The following is a 26,172-nucleotide window of genomic DNA, read 5'->3' on the forward strand; positions in this document are numbered from 1 at the left end:
GCAGGCACCCTCAGCCCCCATGAAGGCACTCGGAGACTTCAGAACAGACAGCAGAATTAAGCTTTTTTGTATGGCGCACATACAGACTCACTTAAGATGGAACAATGAGCAAAAAACTAAAAACAACTCTTACATTTATTAAAATTCATATCGCACAAATCATTATTCATCCTTATCTGACTCCTCAATGTTTCACTGCTCTCATGCAGCCCCTAATTAATCTACCATAATCTCCCGGCTGGGCAGGTGTCAAACTCTTCGCTGTCCATCATATCTTTCTGACAAGCCCTACTTACACTCCCTTTCTTTCCCAGTGCTCACCAATTATTTACAAACCAAGAGTTTACATTCTCCTTCTTATCAAGGGGCCCATCTCTTTTCAACACTCCTGCATGTCCAGACTTTTAACTTTAGGGTAATAAAAATATATAGGCATGAGCTTTTTAACTCCTAACTCTTACTTCTTAATACTTAACAAAATATAGTGTCTACTTTTCATATGTGTTTATAATACTTTTCTAATACATAGAAACTACCAATTAAAAGAATACTTTTTCTATAAAATGTATAACAAGAATTATTTATAAGTAACAAAGTGTAGACGTTTCCTAAGTGTAAAATGACTAGAAATTTACAAATTAAGTGTAAAATGATTAGAATTACAAGTTAGAGTTCTACAGTACAGGCTATCAGTCATTAGCACATTGTATCAATGTCTGTTAAGATGTCTGCTCGATGGGCTCAGTGCCATTCAGCACACAGCGTCGTTGTCCAGGATAGTCAGCAGTTTCCTGAGTGACCTCTGTTCTGCCATTTCCTCCAGTGAGCACAGCCTGACTCCAAAGATTGAACTAGGCTTTTTAATCAGTTTATTTAGCCTGTTGGCATCAACTGCACTAATTTCCCCAGTACACTAATGCATAAAAAAATACACTGGCTGGTAGAAAACATGTAAGAATGGCCTGAATACACCAAATGACCTCAACCTCCTTGGAAATTTAGGTGATTCTGACCCTTCTTTTATCCAGCCTCTGTGCTGGTACTCTACTCAAGCCTGTCATTCACATGCACCCTCAGGTTGTATGTTCTCCACATCTTCATCATCAGTGAGAAAAAGGGGCAAAGTGGGCTAAACCCTCCAAAATAGCACTGACCCTCCTGACCCTCAATCATTTTCTCCTTTGTCTTATTAATATTATGGTGCAGATGGTTCAACAAAATCCTTCATTAACATCCTTTATTCATTCTCCTGTTGATCAGTTTTACACCTAGCTGTGACTGTGTCATCAGAAAATGGTTGCAGATGACATAATTCGGCATAAGCAGGAAGGGGGCCAGTTCAGTTCCCTGTGGAACCACTATGCTGTTGTTGACATTTCAGATACACAATTCTTAAGCCACACAAACTGCAATCTACCAGTCAAGTACTCCATTATCCAGGATGCAATCCTCAGTTTCTCCCCCAGCAGTATGAGTTGAATGCACAATCCTCACCCTGCTACCCTGTTTCTCTAGATGGGAGTTGGCTCTGTTTAGCATGTAGATGACAGCATCGCTCACCACTGTGTGGTCCTGGAAAATACACTTATTAACATTTTTTAAGGATCTTTTAATATTTCAATATAAATAATAATATTAAATGACTTTGCATTATGCATTTTTGAGAAGAATGCACTGTGGATAACACTACTGCTTCACAGCTCCAGAGTCAGTTCCGAGCTTTGTACCCAAAGTTGCCGGGATAGGCACTGGTCCCAAGGATAGATAAAATGATTAATTAATTTAGTTTGATAAGCTACTGTGGTTACAGTATGCATCCTGTCTTGACATATTCTAACTAAAAAAATATTGTTTCACTTTTCCTTGCATAAATTGTAGAATTGTATAATAGAACTCTCTCTGCTGATACATTTATATTAGGTATCCACATTATGGATATATTTATGAATGCATTTTGCCAGCTGGTGCCAAACTATATACTGTACAGAAATTAATTCTTGTTTGTGAAGCAAAGGTGAAATGTCCAGTTCCAATAACATAGTCAACAAATCAGTTGATGCTGTTAATATTCCATACCAGTGTATTCACAGAACTAATGGCAAATGACAACATAAGCATCAACATTAGTAACAGAACCTTTACAGAGGTATTCAATAATTAGTAATGGCATTGTCCCAGCAGGGTCAGCAAGCTTAAGATTAGTTGACTAGGAGCACTGGTACTGAATCAACTTTTTCAAGAAACAAAAACCACATAATCAAATTGTACACCAGCATGAACAGGGATGATGGGACCTGAAATGCAGTAGGCTGTGACATTTCAGAGCTTCACTCCCATGCAAGTTTCTATGCACCTGGAATTGCTTTTGTTTTTTTATTTTTTTTTTTATCATCAATTTTTTATTATAAAAATCAAAAGGGAATCAAAATGTCATAATGAGAAGCAATCAATATGTGAAATAAACCCAAATGCAACTGTATCAAACGTTTGTGCTCATAAAAGATTTAAGCTTAGAAGCAGTAAAATCCCAGACATGCAGGGAAACACTGCAAACAGTTCCAAAAAAAGCAAATTATAAAAGTTAGACGGCCAGTTTTTCAGTGTTATCAGGTCTGAGGTGTTTTGTCAAGGAGCAAGCCCAAACGTAAGAGACTTACACTGAGACAGCAAGGTCTGAAAGGTCTACAGGTATAGGAATATGTGGTAAGGAGCTAAAGGCATTGACAAAAGCAAACGGAAGATTAGAGACCAGAAAGCCAGAAGAGGGGGACAAAAACCAATACATGTGCATAAATGTCCCAGAGGCAAAAATAATGGTGGGTATCCGGGCTGAAGCCTATTAAATGTATAGTAGGATACAAGGGGAAAGATATCACCTATGCACAAATTTAAACTGAGTAAATTGTAGGATAAAATGAGAAAATTTGATATTTTTTAAAAATGGTATCTCAGAAAAGAGAAGAGGAGTTTCCGAGACCCCTGAGAGCTATGGGGTAGAGGTTATGAGAACTAGCAAGAGAGAAGAGGATGATAGGGTCGAAGAGATGTAAGGCAGACACTTCAGGCTGATGAAGCTGGAGATAGTGAAGGAACGTCAAAGTGAGACTTAAGATTTTGCAAGCAGAATCACATTTGAAAGGCAGCCAAGAGGTGTTATAGGGCCTTGAAAAAATATTTTCACAATAGTTTTGATCAACCAACCAACCATTATCCAACCTGCTATATCCTAAATTTGACTGGAAATTTGCTTTATATAGTGTGGCCTGCAGGGGGTGCACCAGACACCCAAACCCGACACAATCAGATTCCAGGCACGAGTTTTGTGCAGTACATATGTTTATTATAGTGGGGGAAGCGTTTCTCCTTCGCTAACCACAGTGGCACAGCACAAGCACCGATACACAATAAACACAGCACTTTGTCTTTGTCTTCTCTTCTTTCTCTCTCTCTCATTTTCCTCCACTTCTCCTCTGGCCAGCTTCATCCACTTCCTACCGACTCTGGTTCCTGGAGTACTGGTAGCTGGATCCTTTTATAGAGCACCCGGAAGTACTCCAGGTGACCGGTGATCTCTTCCTGGCAGCACTTCCGGGTATATAAGCATTCCTGTCATAAAGGGGTCTGCCAATTGTATAGCTCTGCCTGGTGGCATCCAGAGAACCCAACAGGGCTGCAGCGAGCTCCAACTCCCAGCGTGCCCTGTGTGAATCTGTGGAGCCACAGCAAGAGGGAGATAATGCCTTAACCACACTCTCTCCCCCAGGTCCTTCTATCCAGCTGGCGTCCCAGACAAACAGGACTCCAGGCTGTATGTGACAAAAGCAAACACTCATTTTCACACTGCTGTCCAAAACATAAATAATGTTTGTTTGTATTCATCCCATCATTCAGTACTTGGTTGAACGACCATTCACACCCCTTACAGAAAGACATCTTTTGACTACATTTTCTATTAATTTTGAAGAATGTGATAATACAAGATCTGTCTTATCCACCTTGCAAAATTGCTCTGGCTGAGTATATTAGTTGAGGAGCAGCAGTTGATGGTTGTTGGGGTTAAAGTCAGGACTCTGACTGAGCCTCTTAAGGACATCAGTTTTCTTAATTTGAAGAAACATTGCCATTCTGGTTGTGTGCTTTTGGTTATTGTCCCGTTGAAAGACAAACTTCTTCACTAGCTGATTTCAGGCAGATGGGAACATGATTTCCTCAAGGGGCTGTCTGAATTGTGTAGCACTTATCTTCCCATCAAACCTAAAAAGACTGAAAGTTTGTACTGATAATACACATCCCCACAACCTGAAGTGACCACCAGCACATATTTAACAGTGGTACAGTTTTAGATTTGGGCCGTATATACCATTTAGCATTCAAGCCAAAAAAGTTCCATTTTCGTGTCATCAGACTCTAAGACTTTCTGGCACCTCTTTGCAGTATCTTCTACGTGGCAGTTTCCAAATTCTTTGCAGGCAAGGAAATATGTTTTTTCAGCCTGGGTTGCAACCTTATCACTCCTCTATAAAGGCCATTTTTATGCAGTGCCTTGGAGATTGTTGAGCTGTAAACATCTTTTCTTATCTCAGTCAATGACTTATGCAATTCACTCAACGTGAAAATTGGTGTCACAGAACCTCTCTGTTCAGCGAGTAAGTTTAAAGGGGTGGCCTGACCAGGGTACTGTGACTATAGTTTTATATTTTTCCACTTCAGTTTGGTGGACTGCACTTTGCTGCAAGTGTTTGAGATGATCTTGTTACCTTCCCAAGATGTCTGCTTCTCTATAATTATGGGTCCTCTTCCATGAAAGTTTGACACAGTTCCAGTTGATGATCATTTTTTTTATTATTGCCCTAACTTTAGAAACGGGCATTTTCAGGTGAGTAGCTATTTTTTTTTAACCATTCTCTGAGTTATGAAGGGCAACACACTTCTTCGTCATTTAGATTTAGTGTTCACTTTTCTTTGCCATGATGATAGTTGGCTAAGGAAATTTGGTTCAGTGTCTCCTCACATTTATATCCCAGTCAATCAGGAAGTCATTGATTTCAGCTGGAAAGTCTGCTTCTCTATAATTATACCTCTCACTTGTACTGAATGCTTCTTTGTCTTCATTTGCCTACCATACTGTTGAACCTCAGTAAGTAAGGCGGGGATTTAAGGTGACACACTGCACTTGAGCAAAGCTAGTCAGATTTACAAAGGATTTTAGGACTTTTGACATCTTATAATTTTGACTTTTCCTGTTCGGTGAGCTGTTCAATATGCTTCCTTTAATTTGGCATAATGTACACGGTTTTGTAGATCAGCTAGAAAGATTCTTATTGTAAATTTAGAAATCTCTGATGATAAATTATGACAATAGCTTTGGGAGCTAAATATATTTTTCAAGGCACTGTACATGCAATCTAAAAAAAAGTTATGTGCTGAGTGTATTTAAGAAAGAAAATATGACCATTAAAAATAGAAAACAATGCACTATAGAAACGAATCATTTGAGAGCAAGGAGAATGCAGAGCATTAATACGTTTGAGAGAATGGTTCAGAGAGTTAATGGCAGAAGAAGAGATCTGTAAAGAGAGGATAAAGAGACTGATCTATAGCCTTTATTGATATCTTACCATTTTTTTAAGTTTTCGAAGATCAACAGGACATATAAGTTCATATTTATTGTCATGTGTACACAGTGCAATGACATGTTTGCTTGCATATCTCCCCCAGACTAGTGACCATAGTACAAGACAAACAAACAACAATTTCGTCTATCTGTATACTTGTATATGGTTGAGATGACAATAAAGTTCGTTTTGACTTTAAATACAAGCACCAAACATTAAATATGACATCAGATACATGAATCTTCCTCCATGTGTCATATTGACAGTCTGTTGAGTAGCTTTATGAGCTGAGGAAAAAAAACTGTGCTCACATCCTGCATTAGTAGCGTTAGTCAGAGAGAAAAGTGACTGAACAGAATGGCTGAGGACTTTATTAAGCTTTTTGCATTTTGAAGTATTTTTACATAACATACAGTATATAAGATTACATGCATTTTAACTCTATTTTGACCTTAACACAATGGCCCCAATGCACAGTCACATTTCTCTATCAGAAGCAAAAAGATCTATGATAAATATTAAATAATAAGTGTACATATTGTATAAGAGAGGGACAAAGACAGAACATGTGGCCAAGGGATATGGGCGCTATAGGGGATCTCTCACATATTGGGGGTACTCCTGGGTAGGTGTTAGTATGAGCTGAGAGAAATATACACAGTTTATAGTTAGAATGAATCTGTTTCAAGTATAAACTAAAACAATATTTTATTTCATCTGAGTGTGACCTTTATTCACTGCCTTAGACCCTAATTGTCAGATCTTGTCCCAAATGCTGTTTCCAAATATCTACACATGTGTTGTAGTGGAAGATAAAGCTGTAGGTTGGAGTTGTACAGCTTTGACATCATTCTTTTGTCAAGTTTGCGCCTCAGTGGTAAAGTCTCTGTAGTACTTAGTGATGGAGGAGTATGGACATGGCTGTCTCAAGGATGAAGTGGGATCCAGGGTAGGAGGTTGTTGTCACAGGGTAAATGTGAGATCCTAGTGTGGAGTGGTTGGTGACAGGGAGCAGGGCTGAGTTATTTAGATAGCTTCCAAACTCATCCTAACTGATGCTGTCAGTACCTTCTCACAAGCATCCATGCTGTCGAGTTCACCACATGTGTCTTTTTCATCTTCACTACTTGCATTTTTCACTGCCCCATTTACATCCTCCCCCTGCCTGTTTTCCTCGTTTCTTTTCCACCAGCTGTTTTTTTTAGTTGCACTTCATTTTGCAATAATATTTAGGATGACCTATGACAGGGGTCGGCAGACTTTCAGTGGTATCGTGTCGACCCTACGTTAAAATGTTATTCCACGTGCTGACATCCATCCATCCATCCATCCATCCTCTTCCGCTTATCCGAGGTTGGGTCGCGGGGGTAGCAGCTTAAGCAGAGAAGCCCAAACTTCCCTCTCCCCGGCCATTTCTTCCAGCTCTTCCGGGAGAATTCCAAGGCGTTCCCAGGCCAGCCAGGAGACATAGTCCCTCCAGCGTGTCCTGGGTCTTCCCCGGGGCCTCCTCCCAGTTGGACGTGCCCAGAACACCTCACCAGGGAGGCGTCCAGAAGGCATCCTGATCAGATGCCCGAGCCACCTCATCTGACTCCTCCGATGCGGAGGAGTAGAGGCTCTACTCTGAGCTCCTCCAGGATGACTGAGCTTCTCACCCTATCTTTAAGGGAAAGCCCAGACACCCTGCGGAGGAAACTCATTTCAGCCGCTTGTATTCGCGATCTCTTTCTTTCGGTCACTACCCATAGCTCATGACCATAGGTGAGGGTAGGAGCGTAGATCGACTGGTAAATTGAGAGCTTTGCCTTACGGCTCAGCTCTTTTTTCACCACGACAGACCGATGCAGAGCCGACATAATTCTACCAATTGTGTTATATATCGTATCAAAATTGGTCAGGTTAACTTTTGAAGCCCATTTATAACCAGATCTTATATTATTGCTCATTCAGTATTTTAAAATACATAGGATCATATGTGAAAAGAATGTAGAACTACATTCTGTGGCTTTATTTTTGGTTCCAATTATTTGACTAAAATAAGTAGTTTGTTTCTTTAAGCCAGAAACAGCCCTTTTTATAGCTTCACTTTTCTCATCAGAGTTTTTAATCATGGATTGATGTTTAGTTTAATAATGTCCTTGTACACTTGACGTAAGACACATGACACTTTCACAGCATAATGCACACACAGCACGATTCCTTTATTGTACAAATCCATATTCATTTGTCCGGGTGTCATGAAAAGAGCAAACATCAAGTTTTTGTCTTTCACAGGTCATTTTACTGCAGTATATTACTTAATAATAAGAAGAGGTTTGTTTTAACATACCATGGCCTGTACTGAACATGTGGGTTTCCTTTACATGTGAGTCGCATGTGCAAAACGTAGGTGGGGATGCAGAGCTCGAAGGGATGCGCTGTGATCAAAATATAATAACGAGGTTTGTGTTAACGTACCACAGCCTACACTAAACAAATGGTTTCCATTTACATGTGAGTTGCATAAGCAAAACGCAGGTGAAGGCGCGAACGCATGCGTTGTAATTAAAATATAATTTTGTACTATATTTCAATTCAATCAGAGTGCCATTGAAAATCACGGTGCGCAGCATGTGCCAGAGGTTGCCGACCCCTGACCTATGACATGGTGTCAGATGGGGGACATGCCTCCAGTTTTGAACAAGGCATTTGAACAACCCACAAATTTTAGATTTCATTGTGAGTAAATGTAGGTTTTTCACTTTATTAAAATATTTAAACATATATGCATTTATATTTTTATGTAAGTGTGAGGAGAGATTGCAGATTGTGGAAGGGGAAGGAGTTTGGTCGGCACGGGAGCCAGGCAGGCTGCTCTGTGTGCTCCAGCTCTGCCATGTTCTTTCCACTAAAGTCATTGACTTGCTTGTAATAGGGTAAGTGTCTTTGTGCAAGTCACATTCAGAACCGAGTTGGACATTATCAATATACAAGTCTCTGAAGGTCCTGATATTATGTGTGTTGTATATAATGAGCACTGGATATTTTATGAGGAGAGAGTTGGTTTGTAAATTATTGATGGAGCCTTGTAAACACACCGAGACAGAGAGTTCCACAGAGAACAAGCCACAAAACTGAAAAGAGCATACACTGAGAATTTGGAGCAGGATTTTGAAGAGAAGCTGGCCAGATTAAAGTATTAAATGAATAAAACAATCACTGATTCTTTCTTTTATATTATGAAATGTTTTCATAATTATAAAGTTTATAATTACTGGTAATTTAAAGTCTCTACTGATCATCAAAAGAGAGTCACAAAATAGAAAATAAGTAGGAGATAAAGCATGTCTAGAGTTAGTTGAAGAAGAGCAAACATGCAGTGGTTTTAAAATGCTTTGGTTAATGCCTTGTATTTGAAGATATCTACCCAATCAGAGTCACCAGGAGCCAGGGCCTGTCTGGGCAGCTTCAGGGACTAAAGCTGGCCAAGGTGCCATCGATATCCACAAGGTTGTGTAAACATAGAGTTACCAACAAATTTAATGCAAAAATCACTACGATATGGCAGAAACACCAGAGTACAGGGAGAGAACTCCACACAGACAGTGACCTGGCCTGGAGGGATGCATCAACAGGTAATGTAAGTGTAGAAACTGGAGTAAGGAGTACCTCGGGGTCAGCTAATTTATATTTTCTATTGAATTAAATGGAGTTCTGCATTTTCATACATTTTAATCATAGTAATAGAAAAAAAAAAACGGAAAAGGAAAATAGGCTGCAACAAAATATGAGAGATGTTTGGAGTCGTAGGAGTAGAATTACTGACTATAAACAGCCAGGAGTATGACGAACCTGGAGAATCTGAGAAAGACAAGTGAACTTAATTTGCATTCAACAGTACTAACGTATGTCTTCTTTACACTTCAACGTCAGCCCAAATTTTCATACAGTTATGCATGGCCTCCTTTTCTCAGTTTTATAATCCTCACACCTGGCCTATCCACAGTGACACCTGTTCTCAACTTTACTTTTTCCTGTCCCTTGAAGTGATGATGGATGACCTTCTGGGCAGGTAAAGACAGATGGGAACAATCTGTATGGGCAACACTAAAGGCCTTAATAGCCTCAGCTTAAGATGGTAAAGGTGTGTGCCAGTCAATTGTGTGGAGTTTTTTAAAGTTGCAGTCTGAAAAGAGCCCTATAGCTGTGGAAGACAATCTTCCTTGTTCCAGGGTCAAATGAAAGGTAACCCTGATTATTTTGAATGAGTATAGATCCATTGAAACCTTGGAAGGCTTTCATTCTATTAGGTGAAACCACAGGTAAAACCAGCATTTGATCCCATGTAGCTTGTGTATCAAGCACACACTGGGGTGAAAAACACCATTGTCTATGTGCTACATAAGGCCTATACTCATCTGCAGTGGGAATGAAGGTATGTAAGGATAAAGTTTTTTGCCTTTAACTCTATGTAGACTTTGGTGTTGGGAGATAAGATGAAGCTGGATAACCCCATAGCGTCTTCGATTAATGACTACTTAGGAGGCAAACAATAATTTAAGATGCTACAACTTTGTATCAGAATGAGTGGTCAGCTGCCCAATGGACTGTTCTGACTCTCACATTACTCACCCCTTACACATTAGATTTCAAATTCAAGGTATGATACCTGCAGAAGTTCTGTGACAAGTCGGCAATCAATAATTGTATAAGTGGAGAACAGAAGGTGAAATACAGGCATCTAATGGATGATGTTGCTAAGTGGTTCAAGTAGAAATGTCTGCAGCCCAGCCCATAAAAACAGTGTTATAATCGACTTCAAGTCAACGTCTGAAAGTCTCTACCAGACACTTTGATAAAACTTCAGTATAATCAGTACAAAACAGACTAATCTAGATTTTGACTGCCATTAATATGTGAAGGCTGCTACAATGCAGCAAGAAGTTTATTTTTTTTTATTGCTTGTTAATTTGGGGAAATGTGGAAAAAGTCACAAAGTTTCACCCTGAACTAATGAAATTTAGGGTGCTTTTACTGATTTCAAATACAAAACCATCGTAAGGGTTAAGGAAGTTCTAAAGATTGATATTAGTAGTAGAACAATTCATGTTTATAACAGGATTAATGTATTTATTTAACTTTAGAGTTTTAAACCAATTTTTGCAAATGCAGTGATCAATCTACCTCTGCAACTCACTGTATGGTGGCTTTCAGATGCTGACGCCAGTCCTTGGAAGTACTGAGAGAGTGGTGATGCCATCATGGTCAATGCAACAACAAATGAAACTTGGAAAGATGATGATGTGGACTATAACTACTCAGCACTTGTTCTTGGAATCCCGCTCATCCTAATTATTATTCTTGGTAACATCTTGGTCTGCCTGAGTGTACTAACAGAAAGATCATTAAAGACTGCTACTAACTACTTCATTGTCAGCTTAGCTGTTGCAGATCTCCTCCTAGCCATACTGGTCCTCCCACTGTATGTATACTCTGAGGTAAGTGTGCATTTTTATGAACGTTTCATATTTATATAATAAACACGTTATTAAATAGATAATTCCCTACTATAATACATATTAAGTACTATAGAAGTTCAACATTTTAAAAATGTTTGTAAACAAATTTGATGTTGCATTATGACTGGTGTGATATTGATTTCTACCAAATTAACAACCTGTTTATAACCTGAATCAACACACACTTCCTACCCGATCCTTCCATCATTTTTACTCAGAATAAATTGGTCAGGACTAGTGCTTGTTACTGTTGCCAGCAAGGGTCTACAAGAAGTCAAGTGAATCCCAATGATGGCCTAATGAAAAATGACCTTGCAGTGGGCGTCTATTATCTTAATCCAGAGTGTCATAAATTAGATTTTTTCCTAAGCTGCTGCATTAGAGTGAAGCAATTTTAACTTCAGTTGACACAATTGGCAAATCAATCTATCATTTAAATACTAATTTAAATAAAATCTAAATTGATCATTTAAATAAAATATGATGATTATGCAGAAATAACTTTGACTTGAGTACTACCAAACTTATCCTTTTTTAATAATAACCTCACTATTTTATGGCATATAGTGACATGGATAATGTGGTACATTACAGAATGGCCAGTAGCAGGATGGTGGCTATTTGGCCTAAGAAGGCTTGTTATAGTTTGCTTTAACTGATAATGATTGTGGAGCTCGAGAGGTCCACTTATTTCCTGGAATTTTGTTTTCCTTTTCTAAAATACTATATGGCAATGAGTATTATACAATAAAGTACAATCACAGCCAAAGTTGAAGCAAAGATTTATTAAAATATTGCAAAGACTCACATTGACATATTCTTTCTTTCCATCTGTTCAGTTTTTAAGTGCCAATAATGAAGATGACTGAAGCCAACCAACAGGCCTCTATTTACAGACACCCACTGCTCATCTCCTAAGCTGTAGTTTCTTACACACAAGTAGTCTTAGTGATGGTATCTGTCCGACTGACATGATAAGTCATTCTTTGTCCTATTTATATGTATTTTGTTGATTATGACACCAGAAAAAAAAATATTTATTGAGAAAATACTTCCAAACTCTTTTACAACTAGCCTCTAAGAGTTAACTGTTGTTCCCAAAACAAAGGGTGCCCACCTATCTGCTATATAGAGGTTACTAATCATTTTCTTGTGTTTAACTTCACATTACGGTAAAAGTGAATAGTTCTTAGATGATAATAGAACATACTAGCCGAAGCCCGCCATAGCATACGGTGGTGTAAGAATAGGAATGGAAAACGGTGAGAAAGGAAATCAGTATAACAAAGGCTTAGGAAACCACCATCGCAGTATAACGAAAATAGCAAGGAGTGAAACCAATGCCAATAGTCGAGAGAGTACATTCCTGTAGCAGGCTACGGAAAATATAGACATATATAGATAGGCCACACATTCACTGTGTTGCCCAGTCAACACGATAAGTCAGCGCGTCTGCCCTATTGCAAGTGGTAAAAGTGCCATTTCAACTAATACAGGTAGACGTGGAAACCGGGTTTTCTGATGAAAAACAATAACGTTTTAAACAGTATCGTTTACATACAACAGATTTTGGCGAATCGTTTAAATGCAATTATTTATATCCATTTATACACTAAATGTGTGTGTATCCCATGGTCTTAGAGTTGGTGGGTGGTGCTCTGTGAGTTGGCGGGCGTGGCTCTCTGTCTTGCGTGTGGTGTAAAGTCAATGTGGCTCAGAGGTGCATGTGGACTTTTGCACAGACGAAAGCGACCGAGGCTGTGTTTGGTGAGTTGTTGCGTACGGGCACATGAGCACGGAGTGCACATGCCTCGAGAGCGACGCTGGACTCAGGAGGAAGGTTACAGTTGGCGTGCGTGGCTCTGTCGTGCGTATCCCATGAAGCGGTAGGAGGATTAGAGTTGGTGGGCGGGGCTCTGTTGAGCGTATCCCATGTTCTTAGAGTTGGCGGGCGGGTCTCTGTTTTGCTTGCGCTCAGTGTCTTGCGTGCCCTTAGAGAATTATATATATAGACTAGCAAAATACCCGCGCTTCACAGCAGCAAAGTACTGCATTAAAATTTTTATTAAGAAGAAAATTAAACCTTTTTAAACTGAGGGAAAATATGCCAATAATTATTTGTTAAGGATCTCTTTGTATACCATGTTGTCAGTTCGGCCCTCCGGTTGTAACATGACCAAGCTGTGCGCTGAGCTTACTCTTAAGGATGCAACGTACAGTTGGCCATGTGAACAGTAATCTTGTCTCAAATCTCACAGCTTGGATTGCTGCTGTCATAATCAGTTTGAGTTTCATGGTGTGTTTCAATTAGTAGGTCAGTATTTGCAGGATTTGTTGTGTTGAAGTGACATTTGGCATCTGTCAAGCGTTGTAAGCACACAACCGGTTTCATCGATAAAATCACATCCAGCTTTTGAGAGTTTAAACATTCATAAACATCAAAGTGTCCACTACTGAAATCGTCACCTGTGAATCTAAGATGTTTAAAAGGCATTGGCGGTTGTCGAAAGGTGTAAAATATTTGGCCATTTCGGTACACTTGAAAGCAACAACCGAACAATTCAGTGGCAGCCATCAACTCACATGCAGAACCATAGGTAAAGGGCTTAAGCATTTCACTCTTATAGTGCTCCTGTGTAGTATAATTATCTCCTGTACCGTCATCAGTCCACACCTTGAACCTGTCCCAGTCATTCAATATATAAGACACAATGTTCCTCCGGATATCAAGAGTGAGCCTGATATGGCCGTGCAATATGATCATCTCGATAGACATGGTAATGAGGGTTGGAATGATAAACGAAATGGGTATCTGAACAATGTAAAGTAAGTGTAAAATACATACACAATAACTATAATTGTAATAAACAAACAATAAAACAGCGGAGAAGCTGTGGATTAAACAAAAAGGCTGTAGTTATCAGTAGGGAGACGTGAATCCCGTGGCGAAGTAAAGAAGGGAATGTAGAGACCGGAGCGATGGACGGTCTTATATAGGCAGGCAGCCAACAACGTGGGAGGCGTTGGGATGGGGGACCCAACGCCGCCTCACATGGCGACTGAGCTGCAGGCTATAGACGTATATATATGTACGTAAGTAGGATTCAGTTAGCGTTGGGAACCCGTGTACCAAATTTCTTGAAGATGGGCCCATAAGTAACAAAGACTGTTGAAAAGTTCAATATGGTGGCCGACAGTGGCATCATACCACTGGAATAAGTACGTACATTGGTTTCGGTTAGTTCAGGGAAGCCACCTACCAAATTTCGTGAAGATGGGGCCGTAAATAAGAAAGTTCAACATGGCGGACGTTGTTGACCGTTATGACCGTTACGCGTAGAATTTCGAAATGAAACCTGCTTAACTGTTGTAAGTAAGCTGTAAGGAATGAGCCTGCCAAATTTCAGCCTTCTACCTACACGGGAAGTTGGAGGATTAGTGATGTTGGAAAGTTCAATATGGCGGCCGACAGTGGCATCATACCACCGAAATAAGTAGCAAATTTCAGCCTTCTACCTACACGGGTAGTTGGAGAATTAGTGATGTTTGGAAAATTCAAAATGGCGGCTGATAGTGGCATCATACCACTGAAAGTACGTACATCGGTTTTGGTTAGCGCAGGGAAGCCACCTACCAAATTTCGTGAAGATGGTGTCAGCCTTCTATCTACACGGGAAGTTTGAAAATTGGTGACGTTGGAAAGTTCAATATGGCGGCCGACAGTGGCGTCATACCATCGAAATAAGTAAGTACATCAGTTTCAGTTAGTGCAGGGAAGCTGCCTACCAAATTTCGTGAAGATGGGGCCATAAATAAGAAAGTTCAACAAGGCGGACGTTGTCGACCGCTATCGACCGTTATGACCGTTACGTGTAGAATTTCGAAATGAAATCTGCTTAACTTTTGTAAGTAAGCTGTAAAGAATAAGCCTGCCAAATTTCAGCTTTCTACCTACATGGGAAGTTGGAGAATTAGTGATGAGTCAGTGAGTCAGTCAGTGAGTCAGTCAGTTAGTGAGGGCTTTGCCTTTTATTATTATAGTTTACAGGACGGACATTTTGCCAGCAGCTGATGTCTAGCCATAACTCACATTTGTCTGTGAACTTATATAATCCTGTCTCATTATTATTTATCAGTCCATGCTGGTATGCAATCTCTGTGTCCACTCAAAGAAAAAAAGACTTCAACAGAGTGAAGGGCCTTCATGTTGTGACATGTGCACAAGTATATGAATGGATAGACAAAAAAAAAAAAAATGAAACACCACCCAAATAAACTAATTCTATATCCTGCAATTTCCCTCACTCCTATATATAAACCTATATTTTATATATAATAGTCCCTTTACAGCTAATCTAGACTACATTTAATAAACTTTGTGTCCACATTTTTTGTGTACCCCACTTATTTAATAAAGTTTCCATAAGTAACCTTTTCAAAACCTCTCTATTGTCCTTACAAATTAAACCACTGACTGAAGCATTTCTGTTCCACATCTGGCCGAGTGCTGCAGACCACAGCTGCGTATGACACACTTTGTTCAGAGTTACTGTACCTCCGCCCATGATGCACTCCTACATTTGCTCTTGTGAGGTAATGTACCGAAGCCTGCTGTGTGCTTACCTTGGGTTGTTTGTTTAGTGGCCTGCAGTTTCCTAACATTTCATTTTGGCCAGGGCATGCAATCTTATAAGTCAGCAGGTACTTTAATGCACTGTCAGAACTAAGTCTTGATAATTTAAAAAATAACCCTGAAGGGTATACATTAAAAACACTGGTGTTTATGCCATCTGATTTTTAGAAGGTATGGTAACCCTATGTACCTTTTGAGACAGCATTTCTTTCTCAACTTCCACTGTATGACGTCCTACAAACTTCCCCCAGATGGTCTGCAGCCTGAATGGTTTCCAGTTGCAACTCTTTGCTTTCCAAACAGCCTTGTTTGCTGCCTGCAGTGGCATGCAACCTCCTGTGATGGTTTCAGAATTTCTTTCTTAATCAGACACGTTCCCTTGCCCTTATCTCTGACTGAATATAAGCCCTCAGTCACCAGTTTCTGTGGCATACTTCTTTCTTTAACTAAAGATACAGCATCAAGCACTGTAAGCTGTAGAATGTTACTACTCTGTCTTTCTCCAGATGAGTGCCTCTGCCGTTCGGTCGTGTGTTACTGCTGTTTTTAATTGTAATATGGGACGCAGATGGGACGTGAAGTGGGTCACAGTGGGTTGCCGTTGGTTGATTAAGCAATCGATATTGATCAAACAATCCCCCTCAATTACTCCCTCCATCTGATGATCATTCACCTCCACTCTGACAATTATCAACGATTGTATAGGTCTCAAAAACACTAAAAAAGGCAAGACTAGATCATTTAATTAAAAAAGTTTAAGAAACCCTGCTCTCGATAAACACCCTCATTGGCTGTCAGTGCTGGTACACTGTCCCGTACCTTTTTGGGGCCTTCCTGTCTCTATCACACCCTCTTATTTATAACAGAAGAGTACAGCTTCATTGTCCCTCTACTGTAGTGTGCTACACATTGCTAAAGTCATGATTTTATACTTCACCATTGTGGAGGAGACACAGCTTCACTTTCCATTTGTTGCACACTGCCTTCCAGAATTACATTTTCAGATGCAGAGCACCCTGGCCTGTCTGTCTTTAGATGATATTTTTCTGCCTCTATGTAGTCTCCCTATGACATGTTTCTGGGGGTGCCTTTATACGATGCAATTTATTTTTGAATAACCCAAAATCACACAAGAAGTGCTGCACTGGGTTTTAACAGGCCCTGCCTTTTGACAGTCTCCCAGCGTTGACTCTCTAAGAAGACAAAGAAAAACTCCCAAAAAAATGGAAGTAACCTTAGGAAAGGTTTGGGTGTGCAATGGGTGTCAAAAAAAGGGGGTAAATACAATAAAATACGCAGAACAAAACACAAGCAATCAGCGATGCAATATGATTACAAGTACAGAGCAGAATTTCTCAGTGATAGAGTAATACCTACACCTGCAAAATGTTGCAAAGGTTAACTTGCATAATGGACCAATCAAACACATCATAACAATACACTGTGAGACCCTAGGAGAACTATCACCATGTGTACCACTTCAACCAAGCAAGTGATTCCTATTAGGGGGGCTGACGTGCTTTGGACAGCAATTCCACCTTAACTATAGTTAGTGCATCGGGCATTCACCTGTGCAAGTCAAGCAACTTCCTATATTGTTTAATAAATCTGAGCATGTCCAGAGAATCTTCCAATTGCCAGGTGATGCTATAATGTCAAAGATCCAGTTCCTCCACCATTACCTCCAAGGACACTTCCATTGCAGAGGTAAAAATTGAGGATGTTAGCAACTTTGAATGACGGACAGCACTTGGATTCTTGCATATGCCATATACTGTAGGAAACAATGGAACTGTGCTTCTGGTACCCAACAAAGCTGTGACCCAGCCAAGAATCTGTTGTTGTGGCATCCTAGCTGGGTTAAGGTACTCTGTCTCTGGGATATATTATGCATTGTAGTTTCCACCTACTCCAGCTTACACAGGTTAACTACGAACAAAGGAAGATGTAACCATCTTGTACCTGGCAGACAGACAAATACAATCTTAGTTATTCCCATTGGTCTAAAAGCATGTTTGTTGGGTGCTCTAAACATGGGGACTGTTCCCTGAAATTATGTGGGTGCGTTTAAAGCTGGTGCTTATGGTATTTAGGATACCTACACCTCACAAGGGCTAATGTCACAGCCATGGACACAAATCACTTAGGTGTTTTGCTAGTTTCTACACATGACATGGAGCTTGGCAAGATTTCTGTTTAAGATGAGTCAAGACTAGACTATAGATGTCCAACCAACTCAGATCCTGCAGGACTGCAGTGGCTGCACTTTACTGTTTAAGGAAGTTTGTAATTAGTAACCTGTTACCACTGCTAATGGAATAGTCTTCATTGCTTACATTTTAAGTGAATTTTGTTGAGTTGATCTCATTTGCACCTTGTCTCCATCACAGAATATCTATTTATATAAAATATTTGAATTGAAAAAATGAAGATCTGAGACATATTGTAAACCACAAAACATTTTAATGGTGCTCTCAGAAAAAAGGGAAATCACCAGCTTTGGAAATGCCTGGGCTGGGGGAATGAGAGCACGGATGCTGTAAGAAATCAATAAAAATAATGCATTTCATTAAGCGCAAAGACTGGTTTCTAATTTTAAAAATGGCTGGAGTTTGAGATCCCCGAGTTGGATGGTCATTTATTGGCTCACTTTGCACCTCATTATCAATTGGCTGCTGAATGTGTGGGAAAAGAAACAATGAAGGGTTATGGTCCTTAAAAATCAGATCACAGAAAATGGCTACAATGAAAACCTGCTGTTACAACAGCCCACAAGCCTCTGAGTTTGACAGCCAAGGTCTGGACAATTTTTGATAGGTACATGTGGTTGGCATCAATGCCACCTGCACTCCACAACAGGTAATCCATCTGAAGCTCATTTTCCTCAATAAATAAATGACTAAGTATAATATTTTTGTCTCATTTGTTTAACTGGTTTCTCTTTATCTACTTTTAGGACTTGAGTGAAAATCTGATGATGTTTTAGGTCATATTTATGCAGAAATATAGAAAATTCTAAAGGGTTCACAAACTTTCAAGCACAACTGTAAGAACGTTTGGACCCAGTCAATCCTTGGAAGGGAGACCACTTAGTAAAAGCTTGTGTTGCTGCTGGAAGGAGTGTTGGTGAGGCCAGCAGCTGGTGCTTCCCTAAGGTCTATATGTACTGTAGATCCCAATGTCCCAGCACAGTGATGGGGACATTTTTTGCTATAAAAATTAGTGTGGAGCTTTCGAAGAGACATACAACCAAGGTCCTACTGTCCTGTGGTTATAAAAAATCCCGGAGCATTTTTTGAAACGAGTAAGGTGTTTGTTTCCTCACCTACTCCACTTTAGAAGATATGTGGACTGTTAGTGGGCAACATAGAGGGCAAAAAGCCAACATTTAGCTTAACACACTGAGGGCTGTGAAGTGTTGCTAGTTTCAATTTTTGGTTTATTTACTCCTTCTGTTTCAGTCCCCTGTGAAGAAAATAAAGAAAATAGATTTTCCTGTTCAGTGGTCTGGTTTGACTCATCAGAGCCTTGCTCGTTGTAGTGGCATCACAGAAAGCCCTTTGAGAGGCTGTTTCCAGGTTTTATATAACAAAACTGAGAGTGGTTTAATATACTAAAAATAATCAATAACACAGTTTACATCCCTCTTCTATTCTTACTTTATGTGCATCCTGATATGCCTCAGTAATCTCGGAGTTTACAGTATCTAATTTATTGCACATACTTTTTCTTTTCAGAAATAAAGCTACAAATGAGGGTCATACATGAGGCTGAGAAATATTTTTAGATAAATAACATTTGATTAATAAGAATCTATGCAAACATTATATTTTTTTAAGATAACAGATAGTATTAAGAAAGGCTAATAAAATCCTATTGCCAAAAAATAATGTAAAACTTTTTATTAAAACTTAAAACTTCTTAACATTTTTATTTTATTTTTTGCTCGACAGGAATTAAGTGTGACTTAGCCATTACATGCTTAGGAATGGACAAGAATCATTAATGGGGGGCTCGTTTTTAGAAGAGTGTAAAACACTCACAGACCTGCCGCTTTGCTGTACTGTATGAGAATGACACAGTGTGGTATTTGTAACTTTGGCAAAATTCTGACTACACTTCAGAATATTTGTGTTAGAAAGTGTTTAATTATTTAATCTGTGGTAGTCTTTTTAAATGTTTAAAGCAGTACCCCACCCAAACATAATATTCTTTTATATGTTACTTAATGATTTTTAATTATGCCAGAGAAAAAAGTTTATTCACATGTTTTCATGGAGAAAGGACATAAAGTTTCTGATAGAACAGGACCCAATGGTGACCAACCCTGCTGGGCAACATCAAACAATGGCAAAAACGTCCATGGAAACATTTCACTCACATAATCCACATGTCAAGATAGCCCGTCCTATGCTCACAATGTGCAAAACACATGCATTTCTCGCTGGAATACTGTTAAATACATTACTCTGGAAAATGAAAGCATTTCATAAACAGGAGGCCCCTTCACACAGCATCACACTTATGAATTAAATGAAGAGAATCTTGAAGATGAGACAGTTATTTATTTGACAATATTTTAGCACGTTTTGCACATGTTTAGCATACAACTTCATTATGGATTATGTGACATGAGTAATGTGAGATTTTTCCATGACTGTTTTTGATAACATTTGCTGTGTCAAACATCGGTCACCATAGGGTGCCATTATATCAGAAACTTTATGTCCTTTTTCCACAAAAACATTACATTACATTTTTTTTCTCACTCATCACTACAAACTACATGGGGTATGTAACATAATACAAACAAAAAAAATTTGGGTGGAGTGTTCCCACAAACTAGAATCAATGTATTAAAGATAATGAACTTCCTTTTACTTGTAATGTGTTTATTCCGACTATATTAAACATGTCACTTTCATCCATGAACAGCTAAGTGGAGTCGTGTTCAGTGATGCCTCTTCAGACTCCCAGCATTTTCAAGTCCAGTTACTCCATATATAGAGTTTGCTTGTTCGTTCTATGTCTGTGGGGACTTTCCGCCTGGTACTTCAGATTTATTTCTAACCTTGAGACTCAGGGCAGGTTCATTGGAGGTCTAAAATTGGCCCTTTGTAGATGCGTCACTGGACCCTGTAATGAGCTACTACTACTCTCTCCAGGGCATGCTCTTGCCTTCTGCTTGGTGCTGTTAGGGTATGCTCCAGTTTCTTGCCACCTTAAATTGAATTAAACATTATCTGATTTCCACAGGTAATGAAGATTTTAGTTATTTCCAGAAAGCAGATATAAAAAAAAAAACTGTTAGAAAAATGTAAATTCTCAATAAACTGCTAACTTTCAGCCAGATTCTTTCATATAGTTTTTCGGGACAGCAATGTCACAAAACAAAGCTGTAACTTTGTAACTTTCCTGAAGTACCCTTTCACTCATTTTTAAACTATTCTGTTATCTTATAAGCATTTACTAAAGTGGATATCACCTTATTTCAGAAGTCTTGTCTCATTGCTGCAAATAACATAAAAGGTTTCAACAATGCAGTCTGGTAGTAGCAGTAGAGTGGCCTGCATAGTGAATGTGTGGCACAGAATGGGATCCTTGCTCTAGGAAGAGCACAGCCAATCATGTACATTCTTTACTGGAGCAATGAACTCTGTATTTAAATTGATTTTTCCATCATGATCATGTGCTCCATATAACAAAGATGAGACAGTCCTAAAATGGTCCCAGGTACATTACAGTGAATTCAACTTAATACAATCTAATTGAGCCTCTGTGTCGTCAGATGGAATAAGATATTTGCACTGCAGGTTCTCTGCCAGCAAATCTGTATAACTATGGGACACATCTGCAACAGGCATAGGCCATCGTATTCTGCACAATGCTTGGTAGCTTGTTCCCTGTATGAATCAATAATTAAGAAGACTAGTTCATCCTCCAGTGTCCAGCATTTGTATTCCTTAGCTCAGCGCGGAAGAAAATTGATTAGGTCATTAGCAGTGTTATGATCAGGTTGCCGGTGTACTCCTCTTGAACCCGTGTCATCAATGGTCATGTACCGAGATGGACAAGGGGAATGAGGATACAAAACAACGAAACTGGTGCAAACCAATGTGCTCAGTGCACTTTATTCAATAAAGCAAAATGTTTCAAATTAAATAAATACAGTATATGTTCTACATAAATAAATAATCCATAAAACATTGGGGAGTAAAATCAGTCAATAAATAATCCACAGAATAAAAATGAATAAAATCAGAAGTAAAATATCTGGGCTTCTTTCTCTTCTGTCCAAGCCTTGGTGTCTCTCTACATGGTCTCAGCCCCAGAGCTCACCCAACAGGTACACTCAGGAGCTGAGACACAAGAAAGTGGGGTCAAACTTTTAACACTGGCTTGCACCCCAGCCAGCTCAGTTGGTCACTGCGGAGGCATCCCAAGCACAGCTTCCCACCACCATCACTCCCTGGCATGCACAGGGCAATCTTTACAGCCCTTTGGTCACTCCTCTTCCTGGATGCGTGGCTGAAGAATCACAACCCCATGAGAACTGTTCCCTTCGCTCAACACGGCGGGCAAGCTCCTAGCCACCAAGCCTCTTGCCCATTACTCCAGCTGGTTCAACTGATTGTCAGTATTCTCCCCTGTCAACAAAACTCTAAACTTTACTTATTTTCTCCCTTCTGTTCTCCTGTGCTGATTCTCATCCTTTTCTATCTCTTCATCACTCTTCATAGGCACTCTTTATAGTTCTGTGGGTGCAGAAGCCATAATAAGGAACAGCTGGGGTGACAGAACCTGCATATTAACAGGCAATCAGCTCACTTCCCTTACATTCTGTGGTTGCACAGCTTCACAGTGGAGTGCACTCACACCCACAAAGCTCAAGTTTTTAATTTAGAACTCACACCCACCATGTCCCCCATATTTGCTTCAACACAAGCTGTAATATCCCTTCTGGAACAATGTGCATGTGATGTGAGTTCAGAAATGCCTTGTTGTACTCAGATGTTAATTCACTTATATTAATAGGCTGTTTCAAATGCAAGATCATCAATTACCAGATGCATTTTATTGGCACGTTTTCAATATACTAGTAACACATGTGTGCGTGAAAAACCCAGCCTTTCTTACACATTCGTGTTCCTCTGACTCCCAGTCCCAAGCTTTATTTTTTTTATTATTATTATTTTTGCAGTGTTGCCAGCATTTCTGCATTCAATAGAACTGTCTACATATTTGATTTTGTCAGTGACTTAGCAATAATAACTTGGAAAGTGCTGGATTACAGATAGATACACTGATAAATAGACAGAGTTCCTCTTTTTATATGATATTTATTAACACATTTGTATTTTGTTCCAATTTTTTTTTTTTTTAGTTTTTAGGTGGTATATGGACTTTAAACATGTATATCTGTGATGCATTAATGACCATGGATGTGATGCTCTGTACAGCTTCAATCCTCAACCTTTGTGCAATAAGTGTTGACAGGTAGGTATCACTCCAACAACAATTATTAATATTGCTGTTCTGGCATGCTTTTTTGTGGAAAAATAACAAATCCACTCTATATATATAAAATCCTAAGTCTAAAATTGCAAAGATTTTGTGCAACAATTTTATGTGAAGTTTTTTTGTCATGCTATAAATCGAGCTTTAAAACCTACATATATATGTTTAGTATCATTCTTTTCAGAATTTATCAAACTTTAATGTGATGTTGTTAGATTTTCAGATTCTTATTCCGTTTTTAAATGATAAACTAAAAATATTAAGAACTCACGTCCTGAGAGACGAGACTTTGTGCTAAGAGACTTAACCATGCCCGGGGAACGGAATTAAAAGACAAAGAGTAGGACAGCTGCTGTACAGACTTTAAAATGTTCAAAGTACAGATGCAGATCACGCGGCCCAGCAGCTGATCGAGCAAAGAGGAGGTAAAAAAAAAAAAACTATTTGTTTCCCAGTGTATCACCGTTTAAAAGGGGGTTTCAGAGGAGTGACTGCATCTGCTTGGGGTGCGTTCAGCCCCCCTCTTCACAATGTCAACGTCAGACTGGCCGCAACTGGGGCTTGGGCACCAACGGCACCAGGGGGGCTTGCCCCCCCAGTAGTAGTTTATATTTTTCTCTGAATGCTGAAGTTTTTTGTATTTAAATTAAACTTATATAATATTTGTTAGACCAATTATTAAATGTAAACATGTTTTAAACTTATTTCTCACAAATATATTGTACATAATTTTACATGTATTATATGCTATATTGTATTCTTATTGTTTTTATTTCTATACCCTATTGTGTTTCATTGGGTTTCAGTTTTGTAGTTTTCCTACTTGATTAAAAAAATGTACCTCATGGTAGGACTTTCTTTAAGAGTGGCCCACAAAGTGTTTCAAAGAAGAATGATTTATTTCTTAATTGCAAAATATATATATATATGACAGAAAGAATTCAAACTTCTTTTCTTTCATATACAAGCAGCCCCGCGTAAGCACTCCCTATTGTTTAGTAGACACTCTCGTTATAGCACATTCACTTCCTTTTATTTAACTTGCTTCTTTGTTCATATCTGTTACCCTATTAAGCATAGACATGGCAGACCAGGAACATATTTTATTTCAGCTCAGTCAGGCAGCTTTATGAAGAAAGAACATCTGCAGACAGAAAACTGCTCATTAAAAAACAGAAAATACCTACTGATTAGTTTCCTTTACCATCCTGAACATCAACAGGCACAGCATGAGCTGGAATTGTGCTTGTATGCTATTCTAACTCTTTGCAAGGATCAGCCATCTCAGAAGCTTAAACTTCCAGGTCAGGCTGCATCCAGACAGATGTTTGTGTAAACCACACCTTTGTACCAACAACTATTTTATGAAATGTGGTTATCTTTGCTATAGTTTTGGATTATCTTCTGAGATAAGGGGTCTAACCATCCACTTCATCCTATTAACAACACCTGATCGAGGCATCCTAGCCTCAACTAGCTGTTTTGTTATTGCTTACTTCTGAAATCATACAAAATTCTTAAAATTATTTAAATAATTAGTAATTTTATAAGCCCTGCTGATCATGCCATTCTCTGAGTCATTTTAACCTTGACCCTGTATAATTTGAAAAGTGCCTCTCCCTTTATTTTGAACCAATTAGGTTGCAGCATTTTGGATGTGACTGATACATGGTTTCCATTTTGTCAAAGAAGCACAAAATAAAATCCAACTGAAGGACTGAATCTCACAGCCTACAGCCAAAATCATGGCATGTTTGACCAGAATACATATCATGTCATGATCTGGGGACATTTTAATGTCACTTCCCAATTATCTGTTCTTGTTTTGCTTACATCACTTTCTGTCCATTGTGAAAGAGCTGACAGTCTGTACTAACAAGTGTAATATATATATATATATATATATATATATATATATATATATATATATATATTGTGGCAAGCGGCTGGGGGAGGTACCCAGCTGGGATGCCCGGAAGGATCGGATGAGGGCTTATGCCTCCTCCAGACTGCGAGGGGGCGACCGCCCGGATAGCTTTGGGGACCATGGGAACAGAGCTTAGAAGATCACCCCTATAGGGGCCCGTGGTCACCGCCAGGGGGCACCTGAATGCCTTTGGAGCCCTGGCCCTCAGCACTTCCGCCACACCCGGAAGTGCTGGGGGGGAAGAAGACCAGGGACACCCGGAGTGCTCCCAGGTGCACAGCTGACACTTCCGCCACACCTGGGAGGGCCGATGGAAGGTTATCAAGAGGCACCTGGGGCACGTCCTGGTGAGCTTAAAAGTGGGTTGTGTGTCTTCACTCTGTAATTAATAGTTGTGAATAAACGTGTGTGGTGCTTTGCAACAATGTCTACCTGTCTGTGCCCGGGCTGTTCCCCACAATATATATATGCCAAATGTCATCAAGAGGTTACCATTTTATAGCATTTGATCCCAAAGACAACAACCTTACCATATTCATCTTTCTTTCTTTGCACTAAAAGCAAATATCACAGTTTCCATTACATATGCACATATGCCTGATAATGATAACTTGTGATTTTATTTTTTTCTAATACAGGCTGACATTCAGAAATCCGGTTCCTTCAGATTTCTGGCATGGATTTCAGAGTGCATTTTCAAATGTGCCGCGTTGGCACGCCACTGTTTTCTGGAGGCGCTGTTTATGTTTTGATGGCACTGTAGTCGATAATCAGTTGTTGTGTCTTGCTTGCACTTGCTAACAGCCATTCCTGCTCATTCCTTCTCATTTTATCATTTATTTGTTGCTGTAAAGCCCCATTATGGATTCAGCAAAGAAAAGAGATGGCGTAAAACGTAAACATGATGTGTTGTCGATTGCAGAGAAAGTTAACTAAAATTCTGTAGAACTGTTGTATTTAGTTGGTGAACATTAAAATGTC

At 39.3% G+C, this 26,172-nt stretch overlaps 1 protein-coding gene across 1 annotated transcript in view; it reads left to right on the forward strand.

The window, feature by feature from the left end:
* drd4-rs (dopamine receptor D4 related sequence) overlaps nucleotides 1–26,172 on the forward strand; it is a 129,828-nt gene that overhangs the window by 69,761 nt on the left and 33,895 nt on the right. Inside the window, exons 2-3 of the mRNA XM_039761427.1 lie at nucleotides 10,809–11,092; nucleotides 23,131–23,243. Of these exons, the coding sequence (XP_039617361.1) occupies nucleotides 10,856–11,092; nucleotides 23,131–23,243 (350 nt within the window). The 5' untranslated portion in view covers nucleotides 10,809–10,855. The remainder of the gene's footprint in view (nucleotides 1–10,808; nucleotides 11,093–23,130; nucleotides 23,244–26,172) is intronic.

This window comes from Polypterus senegalus, chromosome 8, assembly GCF_016835505.1.
Source record: "Polypterus senegalus isolate Bchr_013 chromosome 8, ASM1683550v1, whole genome shotgun sequence".
NCBI lineage: Eukaryota > Metazoa > Chordata > Cladistia > Polypteriformes > Polypteridae > Polypterus > Polypterus senegalus.